Consider the following 18424-nt stretch of genomic DNA (forward strand, 5'->3'; position numbering starts at 1 on the left):
GGAAATAAAGACAAGCACATATCCTTTTGCCTTGATAACAAAGTGTTTCAAAAGGACGTACCACATCTCATCTACAGTTCTTTCCTTAGCAGGCCAAGCACATGCATACCTGTTCTTGTAGAAGTGTGTGTCATGTCTGTATCACTAGAGAAATCTCCCTCTTTTCATATTACTAGTTCCCATCTTGAAAATAAAGCATTATAGTGTCCAGATGATGTTGTGTATAAATCACGTGAATTATGGCTATCGATGAGCAGAGAGTCCTTGAATTAACACAAGCCCTTGAGAAACAGAGCTCCAGAGTGAGAGGAGGCCAGTCGCTAGTGTTCTGCCTTTAAACAAATACTGCCAAAGCTGTCTGGCTTCAGTCTAGCCTGGGTTATTATAGTATCTTCCAGCTATTGCTAGTAAATTAATGTAAAAAATCGTCTTCCTCTTTTGTAAGTCCCCGTGGAACATGGGATGCCAACATGACTCAAACAGAGCCTGCTGTTGGCACTTTGCGTCGTGCCAGTAGAGGTTTGGATGCCTCCAGATCCCATTCTTTCTTGGAGGTCAGGTCCCTATAACTGTAGGAGGCTCTGTGGGATGGTGTCCTGCTGAGCCCTGTCTGTGGAAACCATCTGTCCATAGAACTGCTGGAGCGTTGTTTCCTTGAGTGGTGTGGCAATGTTTCCTAATAAATTCCCTTGGTTTTCTTGAAAAAACCCTGAAAATTCTTGAACAGACAAGTTTCATCACTTGCTTTAGGCAGACTGGGTTGCAAAGGGATGTGGTTGAGTCGGACATTGGGGGCAGATGTCAGCAGATCTGTGGATGTGCTCAAAGAGAAACCAGGCAGAGAGCTGCAGGCGAGCAGGGAGAGATGGGGTGGATGGTGCTGGCCATGGGGCAAAGCAGGAGAGCACAGGAACAGAAGGCTGTGGCGGAGAAAGGGGGACTGGAAATTGCAGAAAACATAGAGGAATAGACAGGCTGTGTCAGGGTGTAACGAGCAGGCTATGCGGAGCTGTGCCTTTGGTTGTCATCGACAGGAATGGGACAGGCAGGAGCAATTGGGTGGCCTGGAAAGGTCATAGTTTGGCTTGATTTTCAAGCCTTGGAAAGTCTGGGAGTCATAGCGTACCCCCATCTCCTTCAAAACCAAGCTGGGACAGTGAAACCAGTGACTGTCAGTGGCAGTTCTCTCTCTGCTTCATGCTGAAAAAGCTGTGTTTCTGTTACTTCAGCCTTAGAAATCCTCGGGCACCACTGTTCCTTTTTTCCCCACACGTGCTACGCTCTTCCATTTTAGGACTTGCAGACAGACTCGAAGAGGCAGCCACCACTGTAACAAAATCACAAGATGGTGGGAGAGGGATGGCTGTAAAATGTCGGCTGAAGCCTGGCTGAACGCCCTGTGCCGGAGGGATTTCTGGAGCAAGTTCCCGCAGCGCTCGGCTGCCGCCCTCTGCCCGCTCCCTGGGAGACAGCTGGGAGCTGAGCTGCTGTGCGGGAAGGCCAGAGCCACTCTGCTGATGCATGAGCTGCTGGGCTCAGATTCCATAGGTGTTTGAAGAATGAGAGTGGGGAAGTTATTTCTGTGGTGTAAGTCTGTTTGCATTGGACATAGTAATGAATAGTAGCTGACTCTAATGATCTTGTCTCTTTAGCGTGCGTTGGTTTCTGTAGAATTTGCTGTAACTGTACCTGTGCTTTTGCCTTTTTGTCTTGGTTTTACTTCTCAAACTGAATTCTGAGGAGAGCCTTCGATGTATCTTGTTACTTTTCTGGTTTTGTACAAAAGCAGAAAAATAAAAATTATGATTTCTCTTTGCAAAGTTTTCCTGTCTCTTCTTTCCATGAAGTTATATCTGCAGCGTGCCCTTAAATATTACAAAGCTGTGTAGCTGCAGATCAGGAGCTGGCTTGGAAAGAGATGGTTCAAACAGTTTGCAGTCTCGTTATTGCTGCAGTGCATTTTGGTTTGCAACAGAGTGGGATTTGTAATGTTGCCTTACTGGCATGTATGTTGTATGTGGTAATATATTTTGTATTTTATTTAATTGGGTTTTAAGTTAAAAATAGACGTTGGAGTGATTGGGCAAAAGTATTTGAGTATTTCAGACACCTAAAATAGTTTGACCTCTCTTTGTTTTGTTGAGAAGCCTGCATTTAAGTGAATATTCTGTATATAAACCCATTTGAAGGTAAAGGAAAAAAAGAGATAAATATGCATATTTGATGTTTGACTCCTCTGTTATTGGATGCTTGAGAAGTGCAGTCTGTACAGCATTGATGCAGTCCTTTACACAGGAACTCCCCCAGCCACGTGCCTGCATAAGCCCCTTTCTGCTTCTCTGGCACTGAATTTGTTCTTTTTGCAAGAAAAATATTTACTATAATATATAATATGCATATTTGGTACTGTCCTCTTTCAGAAATTGGATGTCTGATTTTTGAACCACTGGCCATACCAGGGTGTAGTAGAGAGCCATGCCAGAGCAGCTGCTTATGCTTAATATAGCTTGCTTCCTTAGAGCAGCCCAAAATGCTCCCTGGAGGACCTGTGCTGCTGGTATTGTTAAGGCTTCTCTTTGCCTTACCACCACTCTTTTTGTTTTGGCTGATGAGCAGGAGATACTGTACAATGACATGGAGCCTGCAGTCTTGCCCATGTGTTCAGTGCCGGTCCTGGGAAAGAGTTGCATCTGCTTCAACATGCCCGTTTGGGACTGTGTTTTATTTAGGCCCTTTCAAGCCTATCATTGTAGCTTGGATATGGCTCGGGTTTACTCACAGCAAATTTCAAAGCTGTGACAGTACAGTTAAAATGTAATCTCTTCTTTCTCTACCATCAGTCACTCGGCATCCGAAGAAGCCTCTGGCTCTGACTCTGCAAGCCAATCTGAAAGTGAGCAGGGCAGCGAGCAGGGCAGCGAGTCAAACAGCAGCTCGGAGTCCTCTGAAAGTCAGTCTGAATCTGAAAGTGAATCAACGGGTTCAAAATCCCAGCAGACCCCTCCTGAAACCAAAGAAAAACCGGCCTCTAAGAAGGAAAGGATAGCAGATGTTAAAAAGGTATTGCCCCTACTGCTCTGCGTAGCTTTGTACCCACCACAAAAAGGCAGACAGCAGGACCTTCAGAAAGCTGTCTTCAACTTCCCTGCTACTTTGCACGTTGACCAAATAGCCTCCGACCTCTGGTGTCCACACATCACTCACTGGATGTTTGATCTGTGTGTTTGTGCCCTGCTGGTGTCATCCTTGTGAGCAGGAGCTTGTGTTTACTGGGACAGCCCTTTGGGCACAAAATAGGCAGTGATGGAGCTGACTGCTGCGAATGAGGGGCAGGCACCTGTCATCAATATGTGACCCTGTTATTTCATCCTCTCCCTTCTGTCTTTCCACTTCCCTCCTGTCTCTCCTCTCCCTCAGATATAGTAAAGCTTTCCCATGTGAGAATGCTTGTCTAGCATTTTGGCCTCTTTGGTTTTTTTCCATCACTGTCTTCCTCTTTGAAATATGTAAAAAAAAGTACCTTTTTTCCTCCCCTTTTTTTTTTTTTTTTTTTATATTACTTATTATGTCCAGAGCAGTGGTTCTTTATTATGTTATTTTCTGCAGATTCTCAGCTGCCATTTAGCAATCCCCTCCCTCAAATAGCCAGGTTTGCCCTCCACCTGCTGCTGCACTGGAGGAAAAGGGATTGTAGGTGTCTAATGCATGTGATATCCCTCTAGTTGGGAAGCATCTACCCAGTGCAGAAGCTGTGCCTTCGGTACCTGCTTTACCAGAGAGATGGAGACACCTGAGTAACACAGTGTAGTGCGAGTTGGGAAAGAGGAGCCCACATACCCATTGGATACAGGAACTTGGAGAACTGAGTTTACTTGGGGGGAGGAAAATCAGTTTAGGTCAGGTTTTTGTATGTTTTGTTGGTTTGTAGTGTGTAACTATCCTGTTGTGGTTTGTACTTTGTGCAGCTTTCTCATGAGAGTGTGCTTTATGCAGAGAGTTGCTCTGTATGTAAAGACTAAGAAGGAAGGGCAGTGCTTTCTGCCTGTGCTTCCCATGTACTTGCAAGGATTTTGTTACCACCTTCTCCCTCTCACAAATCTCCAGGCTGTCAGCTCAGACTGTCTAAATCTCCCATATTCGAATGGGCAAGGAAGGATACATTTATAAGGCAGTTGCGGTAATGCTATATTCAAATTTCTTTTTTATTGTTGATAAGTGGTGACTGAGGGAAGTTTTCGTTTCCTCTGTGGGTTTCTAAGAGCATATCCCTGACAATAATCATTAAAGTTATCCTATGAGATAGTGCATCCACGTACAGGGCGATAATTAGCACGGATGAAATATAAAAATTCAGGGCATCCTCTAGTAAGAAAGCCTTTACTTTCCTTAATTTCTCTGTTGATGGGTGTTTTCCTTAGCTAGGTCTAACCTGGGCATGTTGATACCTGTTCTACTTGAATAACCAATGCAATTAATTATCATATTATTGTTTATTTTGTATTTCTGTCTAGATACACCCATGAAGGTGAGGTTAATTTGCATTAGGTGCAATTTAGATTTGTCACGGGATTCAATCCCTCTTCCAAAAATCTGTGCCGTTTAAAAGATGAAAAGATGAGTTCTTCAAAGGGTTTGGGGAGTGTTTCAGTTTTTCTTTCATGTGAATTTATCTCTCTGTACTTGCATGCCTGGCAGATATACACCTTTGCAATCTGTCTGTTGTGGTGTTATCCTATTGCTCCTTTAACAGTAGCAGAAAAATTGCCAGGCTGCAGCCTCGTATTCATCATTCTGTCAATCCCACATCGCTGCTGCATCTGGCAGTGCGATTTGATTTCCTTTTCCTGCCGGTGGCTTGCAGAGACATTTGAAGACCGGAGGGGATAGAAAGGCAAGAGAATGAATAGTTTTAGAAAACTGTAAGAGGATAAGCAGTGCTGAGGGAGAGAGGCGTTGTTGGTGTAGGTGTTTGAAAGCTGTGTTGGTGGTTTGTATGTGCCCCGTAAATCCTCTGGTGTCCTGTGTCACCAGCTCAGCTCTGCTTTCATATGCCTTGGGGCATCAGTTCTTGTCTCCCCCTTCTGTCCATCCGACAAGAACAAAATGCATGCTGTTGTACACACTGTATTAAGCTGTTTAGGGCTTGGTTGAAACAAATAGAGCACACCCATTCCCAGTAGTTGACTCTGTACATCCATATGTCCTGTGCTGCCAAACTCATTTGCATCAATGCATTCGGGAGAAGAGCCAGCAGTCCTGCCATCTTGCCTTGCCAAAGACAGGGTGCCCTGGTCAATTTGCCATCCAGGCTGGGACACAGAATTCACTTTTGAAGTTGCTGCTGGTGATGTCTCTCTCATCACTGGGCTTGTCAGCTAGCTGGTGGGGTTTTCCCTAGGGAAGGGAATTGTGATGGAAGCTGTTAGTGACAGTGAGTTGTCCCTTTGAGTTGGTAGGTCCATTCATTCCATGTGCAAGGTGTTGCCTCCTTCAGCACTGCTTGCAGAGGCTGGCTGAACACTGTCCTTCAGCCTGAGTGAGCTGGAGAGTAATTTGTGCTCTGGTGAAAATATGGCTCACTATAAAGAGAATACTGAGATAAAATATGCTGCTTTAGAGTGTTACCAAATACCCCAAAGAGTAATAATCCTTTTCAGCCAGTGTTTTTAAAGTGTCCATCTACTGGTTGCTGATTCCCTAATGGTTTTATGTTGATTGTTTTTAAAAAAACATTCACCATCAACCTTCTCTAAAGTGTCAGAAATAATTGGGGTGAAGCAGGCCTTCTCATGGTCTGTTTATTTTGCAGATGTGGGAAGAATATCCTGATGTTTATGGGGTTAGGAGGTCAAACCGAAGCAGACAAGAACCGTCACGATTTAATATAAAAGATGAGGTAAGAAAACAATAAAAAAAAAAAAAAGAATGAGGGATTCCTGAACATATAAACCCAAACAAACACAAAGAGCAAAGGCAAGTCTCATCTGCATTGCCTTGTAAACATGGATTCCTAGCCTGGTGCATGGATGCTGGAGCTCACAGTTAAGGTCCCAGCCCTGCAGTTGGATCCACTTAGCCTGAGACCTCTGGAGTCAGTGGGACGCTGCATGGATCTGATTGCTGGAATAGGGTGTAACGCAAGACGTGCTCTGCTGTAGAAATGTCTTGGAGCAAATGAATCTGTGTTAAAATAACAAAACCAAGCCAGAACACAACACAAATCCAAACAGGAATAAAGGAAACTTCCCAGAAGCACCTCACAACAAAACAGTCGTTGTTGCCCATCCCGGAATGGATCACGCTGATAAATGCATTTGTGTGTGTTGTTCAGCTCTGTGAAACATCACTGTTCTTTGGTTGAATACTGGGGAGTCTTTTATGCTTCAGTTGGAGGCGACAGTGGTCAGAGCCTGGCAGACAAACCTTCTGATTGTTCCTTTTACAGAACACTGGGTTTTTTTCTGTAGGAGTTAGCTGCCACCTTCATTTGCATCTAACAAGGTTTCTACATTGCAGGTCTTCAGGAAGGTTGAATAGCTATAAGCAGACAGGAACCCATAGAGAGACTTAAGTCAAAAGTAAAGCTTGGGGCTTAGAGCTAGGTACAGAACTATGCAATTGGAAATCTATAGATAAATAACCAGATTTTCAGCAGAGAGAAGCCTAGTCATGCTCTCTGACGATCAGGCTATTTGTGCTTCGCTGTCAAAATGCACATTAGGATACTCAAGAGGTCTGAGTTCCATGGCAAACACAGGTCTTTAGCTCCTTGCTCTGGTGTGTTATCATAGAGCCTTGCGGCATCTGCAGTGCCACCCCTAGCCCCGGAGACTCCTGTGCTGGATGTCCCACATAGCAGCAAGTTAGGGAGGGGTTTGGGGCATATCATTGACTTAGCTTTTGTTTTCCTTTTCAAGTTCGACAAAGCCCAGGCTCGCTGGGCACCTCTCTGTGCGATGCCCTGGCATGCACTGTGCTGGCGATGTCACACCCACCACAGACCTCCTCTGCAGCCCCGAGTGTCCTGTTTGGGGCTCAGGTAAGTCCCGTCTTTTTTTGTTTTACAATATTACGTGGTTTTGCAAATGTTGTTTTCTTTTTCAATATCTTTATTTCTGACTACTTAAGGTATGATCAATTTTTTTAAAAAAATCCAAGATATAAAAACTTTGCTATACCACAAAATATTGTAAAAAACAAAAAAAAAAAGTCCTCTGAATGACTCCACTGCCACATTCGTGAAATGGAAAGTGAAAATTGACAAAATTGGACTACCCCCTTTCCCCTTCTCTCCTAAAGCAACACTGACTGGTCCCCATAGGGCAACTCCCATCTGCAGCAGAGTCTGATGGAGGGTGTGACATGTCAGGAGCACAGTGCTGGCACCTTGTGAAGAGCAGGAAGAGATGGAAAGTCTTGCTTTTGGAAGACCTAAATGCCACAAGAGAGGAAATAGCATAGCTGGAGCCTGCATGGTGCTGAGCACTCCTTGCTGCTGCTGGAGCTGGCAGAAACCCAAGGCACTTGAAACCTCTTAAGATTGCTTTTTACCTTTACAGGGATAAACCTGTCGCCAATGACCTGCTCTTGTCGCTTGCTGCTTGGGACTTCCAGCACAGTGTCTAGGAGCTCTTAATTGCCTTCTTCCTTAGCGCTCCTCTGCAGTGTTAGCAAACAGCATCACCCAGGCAGCGTGTCAGGCTCAGAGCACAGAACAAGAATCAGCCATCACAACTCCCTGCGTGCTGTCCCGTGACTCGCCCTACTCCAGGGAGCTGGCGCGGTGGTGGTAGAGTTTTTGGGGCACTGTTCAATCACTAGTCTATCCTATGAGACCAGCAGTTTGGGCAGGGTTATTTCTGTGTTAGAAATGTTTGCCTTCTCGGAGCTGCCTGGAGGTCACCGGGCACGTTGTGTAGGTCTCTGAGCTGCAGTCAGAGATGGTGATAACGTACAATCGATACCAAGGTGTAGGCTGAAATATCAGGAAGCGAAAGTGCAGTTTTGCATGGGGCTACAGAGCTGCTCAGAGAACTACAGCTGTCTCCAGGAATAAGAGCACATATGAATATTTCAGTAAAAACAGTACTCGTCCACACGTTTTCTTTGCAGTTAATAAATCGCCTTCAGGGGAACTGAGAAGTGCCAAGCCAGGTGCCTTTCAGAGTATTCTGGGGCAGTCGAGAAACAAATGTGCCTAAACCAGACACAATCTTTTCATTATAAAAATGATGGTTTGAGATTGGAGTTAGTAATAAATGGCATGGTGCATCTCCTCTGCGAGTCATGCATCAGAGATGTTCCCTAAATACACATGGTTTTATTATTGGAAAAAAAATTCTGCTTATTTACATTTTCATTAACGCTTTGCCTCACCTCTTTGCTGAAAGTTCAAATGCTGCCAGTATCACTCGGAGAGAGATGTTCTGCAGACATGAGAAAACCAAACTGTCAAGCTGAGATTCTCCAGCTTTTTTGGAGCTAGGCTTCTGTTAAGCCCAAAATAAGCAAATCTGCACTTTTACTTTAGTCTTAAATATTTCTTGCCTCTGTTTAAGTCAGTCTTCATCTCTCCTAGTAGGCATCAGGGACCCACCTGGACCATGGCAATGGTCTTGAGTCTTCGTTTCTCCTGCTCTGGGCTAGCGGCGAGGACACTCATGGGCAGTCTGAGGGACCAGAACTTTAAAGCTGCTACTGCGTTGTTCTGCTTGGTGCTACATACACAGCATCATTACGTTTTGTACAGCACTGTTCCATGGCAAAATACTGCATATTTAATCTAGTAAAAGTGTGTGTGCCTTAAGTACCAGGAGAAAGAAGGAATAAATTAGATAGGAGGCATCAGCGAGGCATGGAGAGGGAAGGCTGATCCCTCCAGCTGGAGGTGGGGAAAGCAAATTGTAAGAGACCAGTTCTTAGTCCAGTTGGAGGTAGTGGTGCCGGAATAATGTTTATAGTGTTTGGTAGGGGACAGGGCAACTAGGGACTGTGAGTCATCTTTCTCCTTGGTCAGAGCAGCAGCACTCTGGGGGGAGGCAGCCTGAGCCCAGCAGAGTTTGCCAGTGCTGGTACTCAAGCTCTGAGTGACAATGTGCCACCAGCTTCTTTTGCTGGGCTAACAAACGCCCTTGTGGGACTGGAGACAGATTTTGTCAGCTTCACTTGTGTCATTCAGGGAGGTGACGTTATTAAAATCAGAGTTGCACGTGATTTTCCAGCCAGTCTGCTTCCTGATGAGGGTGAGTGGCAGACAGGACATCAGGTGTCCACTCAGAACCTGATGTGCCCCCAACTCTCTGGTTATCATCTGCGTTCCCTTAACTGAGGAGTTTACATCAACCAGAGTCTGTGCGTTGATTTTGGTAACGAAAGAGTTATAAGCACAAGGTCTGTCAGTGCTGCAGAGTCCAGGGCAAATGTACACATCTCACCCGTGGGCTGATGTGAGCAATTCAGTGTAGAATTTTGCAGCCAGGTCCTGAAATATGGATCTAAGTGGCATTAAGAGGTTGCTAATGTGCTTGATCTTTTTTTTTTAAATGTTATTATTTATGTATAAAATGTTAGAAGGTAGTTTTCAGCCAGCGACTGGAACCTGGAAGGTCTGGATTAGGATGCCAGGAGGAGCTGGTGAGAAGGAGGCAACGGGCTGGTGGTAGGTGAGGGAGCTGGGAGGAAAGGCTGAGTCTCCCGTGGCTGTGAGAGGCACAGTACTTCCTGCACTCGTGCAGGGAGGATGTGGGAGCACGAGGCAGGCAGATGACTCAGGCTGGGGATGGGCTGTGTCAGAGGAGATAGAGCTGGGCTTGACGACATGCATTCAAAAAAGACAATGGTGTCTTTGAAATTGAAAAACGTAACTGAAGGCAGCTGAATTGCAGTCACAAGTTAAGTTTTCCAAGGTGGAAAGAGGTGAGGAAAAGACATGTCATTGAGAGATGAGCATCAGCTTTGTAGAGACAGCAACAGAGTAGGGGAACAGTAGAGGCATTAAGAGTTAGGAAAGTGGACACTAGAAACTTGAAAAACAGGATTTTGGCAAAGAAGTGGGATTCAAAGAGCCAAAGGTTGTATTTGTTTTCCTCTAAATCTGATCTTCTCTGACACAGAGTGGAATAATTCACCTCTCTTTACTTGTGGTTTGCTAAAAAGCAGCAAAAAGCAAACGTGTTCAGGGGCCAACTCTTGAAAAACATCCTAAAATTGGAATGGCAAAGCAGCGTGCTTCAGAAAGCAGAGAAGAGATTAAAAGGGAAAAACTGAGGACTTTTAAACTTTGCTAAGTCGAAACTGAAATCTGTGGAATGCTTGGCTTATGTTGCAAGGGTAGGTGGGGCTCTCTGTGGTGTTTGCCAGTCACTGCTTCCTGGATGCTTGGTCTATGAGACGGGGTTTTCGTGCAGGGCTGTAAAACAGATGGACAAACATGTGCATGGTAAGATACAGTGCAAAAGGTTTTACTGTTTCACATGTAAATCTGAGAGCAGACCACAGTGAAATTCAGCAAAGCTCTTTGTCTAAATTGCTATCCAGTATTTCAGTATATTTTAATGGAAACACTGATGCAAGTGAGAAGGCAATTTCTGTTGGTGAAGGGGAAGCTGGAAAACAGAAATAAAGGATGCAGAAGGAAAGCAAGAGATGTGGGCCATGGCTCTCTAGAGCCTCAGGATTTTCATGTCATAGCTTCACCATTTCATGAAATTCATGTGTGAACAGCTCTTGATTTTAAGCTTTGTTAGCTGTAGCCAGCAGGATGGTGAATGTACCAGGATATGCAAACTGTGGTAGAAACTGAAGTGGTGGATAGACATTATCTGGAGCTGATGCTGAATACTGCAGCAAAAAGAAGTAAGTCCGTAGAGCAAGCAGCCTTGGAGGTTACTGCTGTCATTTTAATACCGGTTTAGAAATTTCTAAATAGTTTCTTTGCTTTTCTCCCTGACAATTTGTGTTTTCTGGAGCAAGTGTATAAGGTGGAATCATCTGTTGGTTGAGGGGTGCTATTTAGGGCTGACTAAGTTTTACAAAGATGGGATTGTGTACAACCTGCCTAAAGATTTGGGGTTTTTATTTTTAGCAATTTCCGTCTGTAGGAGTGAACGAATCCCACATTTAAAATAGTACATCAAGTAGTTAGAATATCTCCAGATATATTTAGCCAGCAAGACTTCACTGGTGGAGACTGGAGGATTAGGAGGAAGGAATGCAGCAGGGCATGGCTCTGACCTACTCAGGTACTCAATGACTCAGGAAAGCAAGGACACTTGTGATGAGAATATTATCTTTTTATAAGAATTTCCTTCCTTATAGGAAGTTCCCCTGATGGAGGCAGAAATCATAATGCATTTGTGTGGCTGCAAAAGTTTCTACAATCACAGAAACTAAGCCTGAATGCCCCCAAATATTGCAGTATTCCTGTTGAAATGGCAAGTATGGGTGCTCATGGAAGTACATTCAACCACTACACTTTCAGTTAAAAGCCTTGTAAAATACCTGAGCCTCAGCACTGGGGCAGGCCCTGAAAGTGCTGTCCAGAAAGCACAAAATCACACTGCTGCCTAATCCTTGAGCATCAGGCAGGAGTGATGCTCACCTTGCATCGTCAGCAGAAGCAGCAGCAGCTGAGCTGCCCTCTTTCTCTCTCTCAGTCTCTCTCTCTCTCTCTCTCTCTGGGCTGCCGGGCAGTGCAAGATTTTATGGGTTAAATTCACTCTGTGGTTTTGTAATACTCTGGGTATCGCGCACGCTGCAGGTCTGCCTGGCCACTGCCACTGCTGCGAGGGCATCTGCCGGGTACTGGAGGTTGATGCTGAGGGGTAGGTGGATCACAGCCTTGTGCATTCTGAGCTCGAGGAAGAAATGTTGTAGTAGAGCTCTCTAGCCTTTCTGCAGAGTTGCGTTCTTCACGCTGAGAGCACGACATTAACCTTGCAGCTGAGGAAGCTGACTGCTCTTTTGCAGCCCCTTGCACCAAAGCATCCTTCCAGCGCTGCAATGAAAGAGCAGATGGGCTGTGTTCGAGCTCAGACTGTGTGCATGTGTTACAGTTGTGTCCTTGAGGAGACAGTCCAGAGTGAAACCTACAACCTGATTTTCTTTCTTTTCAATTAAAGGCAAGTAGTGAATCTGAAAATGAGAGCCCAAAAAGAAGAGGCCAGAAGCAAGTGAAAAGACTGTAAGTTTCTAGGGAAAGGGTTTTGAATGATGGTACTTTGTCTTGTTTCATCTTTCAGAATAGTAGTATTGGATTGTTTTATAAGTGTTGTCAACATGGAGAGCTTGTAAAGTAAAATATTTAGTATTTACAGTAATAACATTTTGGATGACTAAAATTGAAGCATGAATATGGATCTACAGATGGATGCAGTTTCCTAGCTTTTCTTTTGTTGATGTTTTCCCTCTTTGCCTGTGGTGGAGTCTGAGCAAGTCAGGTTTGCTTTCTGTTGTCAGTCTTTCACTTCTCCATCAAGTTACTTATTCTGCTTCAGTTTAATCCCTGCTGCTCTCCCCTTTTTGATAAATGGACAATGAAATGCCTAGTTAGTATCATCTTTTATCTTCATAACCCACTCCTTCAACAAAAGACCTTTCACAGAGGATGTTTTGGATGTCTGATTGCCATAAACAGGTTCACTTACAGTCATGTTTTATTGCCTTTTCCAACTAATAAGTTCCTCTTGGTTTTTCCAAACGCTAAAGTGAACTGAAGGGAAATACAAGTTGCCTGATTGAGAAAACTTAAACATAGCCACATGATCGAGCTCCCTTTCTCCTGTTTCATGTCTTTTACTTTCTCATTTTTGTACACACCAACACAGAAAAGGGGGGAGGTAATAAAGCATAGGGGAATAATTCCCGTGGACTCCCTATATGCCTCTTGGAGAGAAGAGGGGCTCCTTCAAAGGGTATTTTGGAGCTGCAGCTTTGCTCTGAATTGCCCACAGATAAACCGCTGCCTACCACTAGCGGTATGGAGTGATTTGGCTTCATGCTTGGAGATTTTAATTGCCTCAATTTAGATGGCAGGAGACTTTTTGCTTCATTTTCCAGGCTACAAGGATATCATGTAACTGTATGTGTTGTGGCTTATACTCCATAGGTGAAAGTGAGAATTTCTCCTAAGTTTTTTTCAGCTCACTTCAGAAATGCAGAAATGGAAAAGAAATATAAATAAATGGAAGCACTTGCCCACCCAGTTGTAAGAAGTACAGCTCTGCCACAAGCAACATTGTAGTATGTGTTAAGAGCCACTCACTCAAGATATACTGTCACTACTTGAACTAAAACCTAGGTGACTGAGGCCTCTTCCTAAAAGCAGAGAATCACACCATGAAATCCCTATGCATTTCACTGAACAACCAAGAGTGTGGTTTTAAACCTTTTCTTGTACTTACAGCCTGCTAGTATTAACCTTGGTGGCTTAGATGCCTGCTTAGCTGAGTATTTGTGTTGAAATATGACTGCCCTTTGTGACTTACCTTTCTGACCATAGAAATAAATGGAAAAGAGAGATTTCTGGTGAAGAAGAGGATGAAGATGGGGGGGATCAAGGCACCAGTGGAGAGAGTGAGCCTGAACCGAAGAAAATTAAAGCAAGAAGACCTGTCCAAAGGAGGTAAGGAGTGGTTGTTTCAGTCTGTCTCTTTTTCTGTATATATATCTTTTGTACCTCTGCTGGGGGTGAGGAGAAAATCTCTATTTGTTGCTAAAGAATATTTTGGGGATTTTTTTTCTGCAGTGCCTACTAAACCTAGGACCTAGTTACTCTGTCATCTACCCATTTCATGCTCCTGTGAGGGATGCAGTGGTTTCCAGGGTAGTGAGAACAGACCAAATCCCTAAGAATCTAATACTTGAGATTCATGCTTTCTTGAAGACTTATTAAAATGAGTGTTTATGTAAACCACACTGTATTATAGCTTTCTATTAATTCTTATTTTAGAACAGTGGCCAAAACCAGTATTAAAAAGCCTCACAAACCCCAGCGTGGGAAGAAGAAAAAGAAACCGGACTCATCTGAAGATGATGATGATGATGATGATGATGAGACCCCCAAGAGACAAACTCGACGAAGAGCGGCCAAAAATGTCAGGTATCAAGAAGTGTGGGGTTGCTTGATGATGAAAGCTGTCAGGCTGGGGATGAAGGGACACTCCACATTCCTTGCCCTAAGCACTGATCCCCTGTGTGATCCTGCAGAGACTGTCTCCTCTGCCCTGCAGATATTCTTTGGCTGAGATGTGGGTTTTTTGACAGGTTCATGCTGTGAATATCTGACTTCTCTTTGCCTTATTTTGCCATCTCTAGGGGAGGGAATATTTACCAGTCTCTCTTAGAGAAATGTGAGGAGGTTTGCATAATGTTTCTAAAGCACTCTCAGATGAGATTAAGAATTGCAAATAGATCAAAATGAGTAAGAGGGAGCAGCTGTGCTGGACTGGACCACTTGTCTGAGAGTGGCTGATAAGTAATGCCTTGGGACAGAGCGCTGAGACATGGTGGAGGTGAAGTGTTCTCCATTCCCCAATATACCTTCTCACCTTTTGGCATTCCTAATAAGGGACTTGCAAAGAGGCAATATTTTTGAATAATATTCTGAATAATATTTTTTGGTGGTTAAGTGGTCATCGAAGATGAGAAGTGTAGTCCCTAGGGCATTGTAGGCACCCGTGCAGCCTTTCAATTGGAGCTTCCATTGTTAAACATAAAATAATCTTTCACTAGATAGAGGAGACTTCCTCTGTTGATGGGTTTGCTTCTGCTGCAGGGATTGTTCCACCTTGTTATGAAGCATCTGGTGTTGGCCATGGTCAGAAAAACTATATGGACAAGATAGAGTATTAGTCTGATACAGTGTAGCTGTCTGAGTGTCTCAGGGAAAAATACTGAGTGGCTAACTTAGGAAATGTGTGTGCTGAACATGCACTGAACCCCAAGATAAATTCTGGAGAAGCCTTGCTCCAGTCCGTGCCATTCTGTGTGTTAGTGGACTGTGAAGAGTCAAGGGATTTTATCAATTTGGTTTTGATCTTGTTCAGTTACAAAGAAGATGATGATTTTGAGACGGATTCTGATGACTTGATAGAGATGACTGGGGAAGGAGTTGATGAACAACAAGACAACAGTGAAACTATTGAGAAAGTCTTGGACATCAGGATTGGGAAAAAAGGAGGTGCGTAGTTCTGGTGAAAGTGTTTATTTCTAATGTCAGTTTTGCACTCATGGTTTCTCTTGAGTTTTTGCTGCTTCAAAGTGAAGACAAGGATTGTTTCAGTGCTCTTCTCTGTGCCTCTTGTTTATGTCTTCTAGCAGCTTTTGTAAAATCTAGTATTAAAAACCCTAAAATGTCAGGTTTATGTGCTTGGCAGCTTTCATTTAGCGTGCACACATTTTAAAGATGCAGTCACTGTTCTGCAATTCTTGTTTTTCTCTTCTTTGAAATATAAAATAGGTCTTCCAGTAGAGTCAGTTTTCATAGTTCCATTGACAAAGCCATAATGAAAATAAAGCCCATGTTTTGTTCTCATAGCCTTTCTAAACTGTTTTTGTAAAACTGAATTGTCGTGAACATTTTCAAGAGACCTTTGAATTACACTTAAAGAAAAAGCATTTACGATAGAGAGATTTAAAAAGATTCCGTTGTTTGGAAAACTTTTGTGTGCCTGTCTTATTGGGTTGCAGAATCTGTAGGATATTCTTTGTGCTGTCACAAAAGATGTATTAGAAGAATAACTTTCTGCTCTAATGCAGTTCACGTCCAGTGCTTGATAACAAAGGTACCAACCATGGCCTGATTTCTTTTGCAGCCACTGGTGCTTCCACCACAGTGTATGCAACCGAAGCCAACGGCAATCCAAGTGCTGACTTTGATCCTGAAAAGGATGAAGGAGAAGTTCAGTACCTGATCAAATGGAAAGGCTGGTCATACATCCATAGCACATGGGAGAGTGAAGAGTCCCTGCAGCAGCAGAAAGTGAAGGGCCTGAAAAAGCTGGAAAACTTCAAGAAAAAAGAGGAGGAGATCAAGCAATGGTATGGTTTCCTTCAACCAGTGATTTGTCCTTGGGCTGATCTTTTTTTAGCCAGAGGTGTGTGGAGTCATGACTGAAAACATTTGATTTCTTCTTGCAAGTGATGTTTCATCCAAAGCAACTGGTTTTGGTGCACAACACACGTCTTTCTTTGCCTACTGGTTTTGAGGCTGATTCTTGCAGCAGAATAACGCATCAGCAGGGAGACAGTGTGAACATCTATGACATTTGCTGCTCTGTAATGATTTATAATTATAGGAAGCTTTAAGAAATGTGTCAGCTAAGCATTAATCTGCTTCAGTGACCCGTCTGAATGACAGAACCATATAGGAAAGTAGAATTTCTACATATGGCCTCCATGGGCATTATAACAGAAGCATTATAGTGTTTTTTTGTTTTGGTTTTTTTTTTTCTCTAGGCTGGGCAAGGTATCACCTGAAGATGTAGAATATTTCAACTGCCAACAAGAGCTCGCTTCAGAGCTGAACAAACAATATCAAATAGTGGAGAGAGTAATTGGTAAGTGAACCCATTTTTGTAAAGGGGTGGAGACAGACGTGGGAACTGTAATCTTGAGCAAGAGCAGAATGAGTGTACAGCTCTCTTGTCTTCCATGATCTCCAGTATCTCTGGAGATAAAAAAAAGGTGTTAAGTATATTTCAGTGTGTGAAATTCAGAGATTTGAACACTGGAAATCCAGATTTACAGATTTGTATTTACAAGCAATACAAATCAATCACCCTCATTGCCTGGAGTATGGGATGATACACTAGTTTCCAAGGGAATGCTGAAGGTGCTGTTGCTGAAGTTCTTTGACTTCAGCCCTTTGGATGCAAGGTGTTTGTATCCAAAGCAGCAGTAGAGGCCTGGCTTTTGTGAGGACTGTTTTCCATGACGTGGTTGAGGATGTGGTCAGGCTGCAAGGTAGCTCAGGGGTTAGATTTTCATGATTACTTACTAAAAATAAAACCAGGGCTTAGCGAGTGCTTAGTATCACAGTCATGCCAGTCAGAGGTGCCAGCATCCAGTTGCTTTGGGAACTGGCTAGGGGAGCTGTCGAACGTACAATTCCTATAAAAACGCCTGTGACAGCGTGCCTGCTCTGCTCCCTCTGCTGGCTGCCAGCACTCTAAACCCTTCCTTCCCTTCTGTCTCCAAACACAGCTGTGAAGACCAGCAAGACTGCGACAGGGCATTCAGATTTCCCAGGTAAAGGTGCATTTTTGGTCCCTCTAAACCTTTTTTACTAGCTGAGACCTGTCTTGTGGTTGTATGGGTGGTTCAGACTGCCCCTGTGAACCACACTTGTGGTTCAGCCACAGAACCACAGCTGCTGAGCTTTGGGCCTGTTTGCATATTTTGCAGCAAGCAGTCGCAAAACATCCTCGAATGACCCCGAATACCTGTGTAAGTGGATGGGGCTGCCCTACGCTGAGTGCAGCTGGGAAGATGAGACTCTGATAAGCAAGAAATTTCAGCACTGCATTGACAGCTTCAACAACCGTAACAACTCAAAAACAATTCCTACCCGGGACTGCAAGGTTTGCTTCCTTCACTTCTGTTTTATTGCTCCGTTTGTCCAGGCTGGGTGGTGACACAAGCAGTGGGAATGTGAAGTTTTGACAGGATAAATGTCAGAGAACCTTTTCCCATCCATCCACTACAATTTGAATGATTGTTTGCAGTTATTGTCTTGTACTTTAGGCAGTGTTATGAACCCCTTTTGGTTTAATTTACTCCATGCACAGTGAGAACGTTACATCATTCTGGGGACTGGTAGGATTAATTAATCCTTGCAGAGTGCTTCCTCCTCAGAAGGAACTGCTGCGGAAGTACAAAGTTTTAATATCAGTTGAATGAAAAAACAGCACACCTGGGAAAAGAGAAAAATGCAAGATGCTGATATAGTGGAGGAGAGGGACAGAGATAATGGGAGAAAAGATAATAGGACAAAAAAGGAAGTGGAGCCTGTTCCATCTAGTGTGTATTATGTATAGCTTACTGCACTCTTGGGGCACACTCATGGCCCTGGTCCTCAGAACCAGAGGAAAGCAGGCAAAGCATAACACTATGGAGTGTTTTTCTGAACTGCAGATGTAAACACTAGCTAGATAAATGTGGATAGACTTCAGCCAATGAACAGATACAAGTTCACTGCTGCATTTTCAACCTTTGTCCTTTTCTTCAGTGGGCTTAGAGTGTCTTCTTTTCCAGGTATTGAAGCAGAGACCGAGGTTTGTTGCCTTGAAGAAACAGCCTTCTTACATTGGCAGTGAGAACCTGGAGCTGCGAGATTACCAGCTGGAGGGCCTTAACTGGCTTGCTCACTCGTGGTGCAAGTATGTGCAGATGCTATGTGACGTTCATTTTGTCTCCTGATTTTTGT

The 18424-nt window shown here is 43.8% G+C and overlaps 1 protein-coding gene across 14 annotated transcripts in view; it reads left to right on the plus strand.

Moving 5' to 3' along the window:
- Positions 1-18424, plus strand: part of CHD2 (chromodomain helicase DNA binding protein 2) — an 89779-nt gene that overhangs the window by 45727 nt on the left and 25628 nt on the right. For 12 of the 14 annotated variants that reach the window (XM_054077561.1, XM_054077559.1, XM_054077558.1 and 9 more), the window contains 11 exons: positions 2841-3060; positions 5810-5896; positions 12120-12181; positions 13499-13621; positions 13949-14098; positions 15045-15178; positions 15813-16038; positions 16456-16556; positions 17203-17247; positions 17404-17579; positions 18253-18377. In XM_054077561.1, coding sequence (XP_053933536.1) covers positions 2841-3060; positions 5810-5896; positions 12120-12181; positions 13499-13621; positions 13949-14098; positions 15045-15178; positions 15813-16038; positions 16456-16556; positions 17203-17247; positions 17404-17579; positions 18253-18377 — 1449 coding nt within the window. Of the gene's footprint in view, positions 1-2840; positions 3061-5809; positions 5897-6917; positions 7040-12119; positions 12182-13498; positions 13622-13948; positions 14099-15044; positions 15179-15812; positions 16039-16455; positions 16557-17202; positions 17248-17403; positions 17580-18252; positions 18378-18424 lie in introns of those variants that run through there. The other 2 variants (XM_054077567.1, XM_054077565.1) reach the window with 2 other exon arrangements.

This window comes from Cuculus canorus, chromosome 12, assembly GCF_017976375.1.
Source record: "Cuculus canorus isolate bCucCan1 chromosome 12, bCucCan1.pri, whole genome shotgun sequence".
NCBI classification, from domain to species: domain Eukaryota; kingdom Metazoa; phylum Chordata; class Aves; order Cuculiformes; family Cuculidae; genus Cuculus; species Cuculus canorus.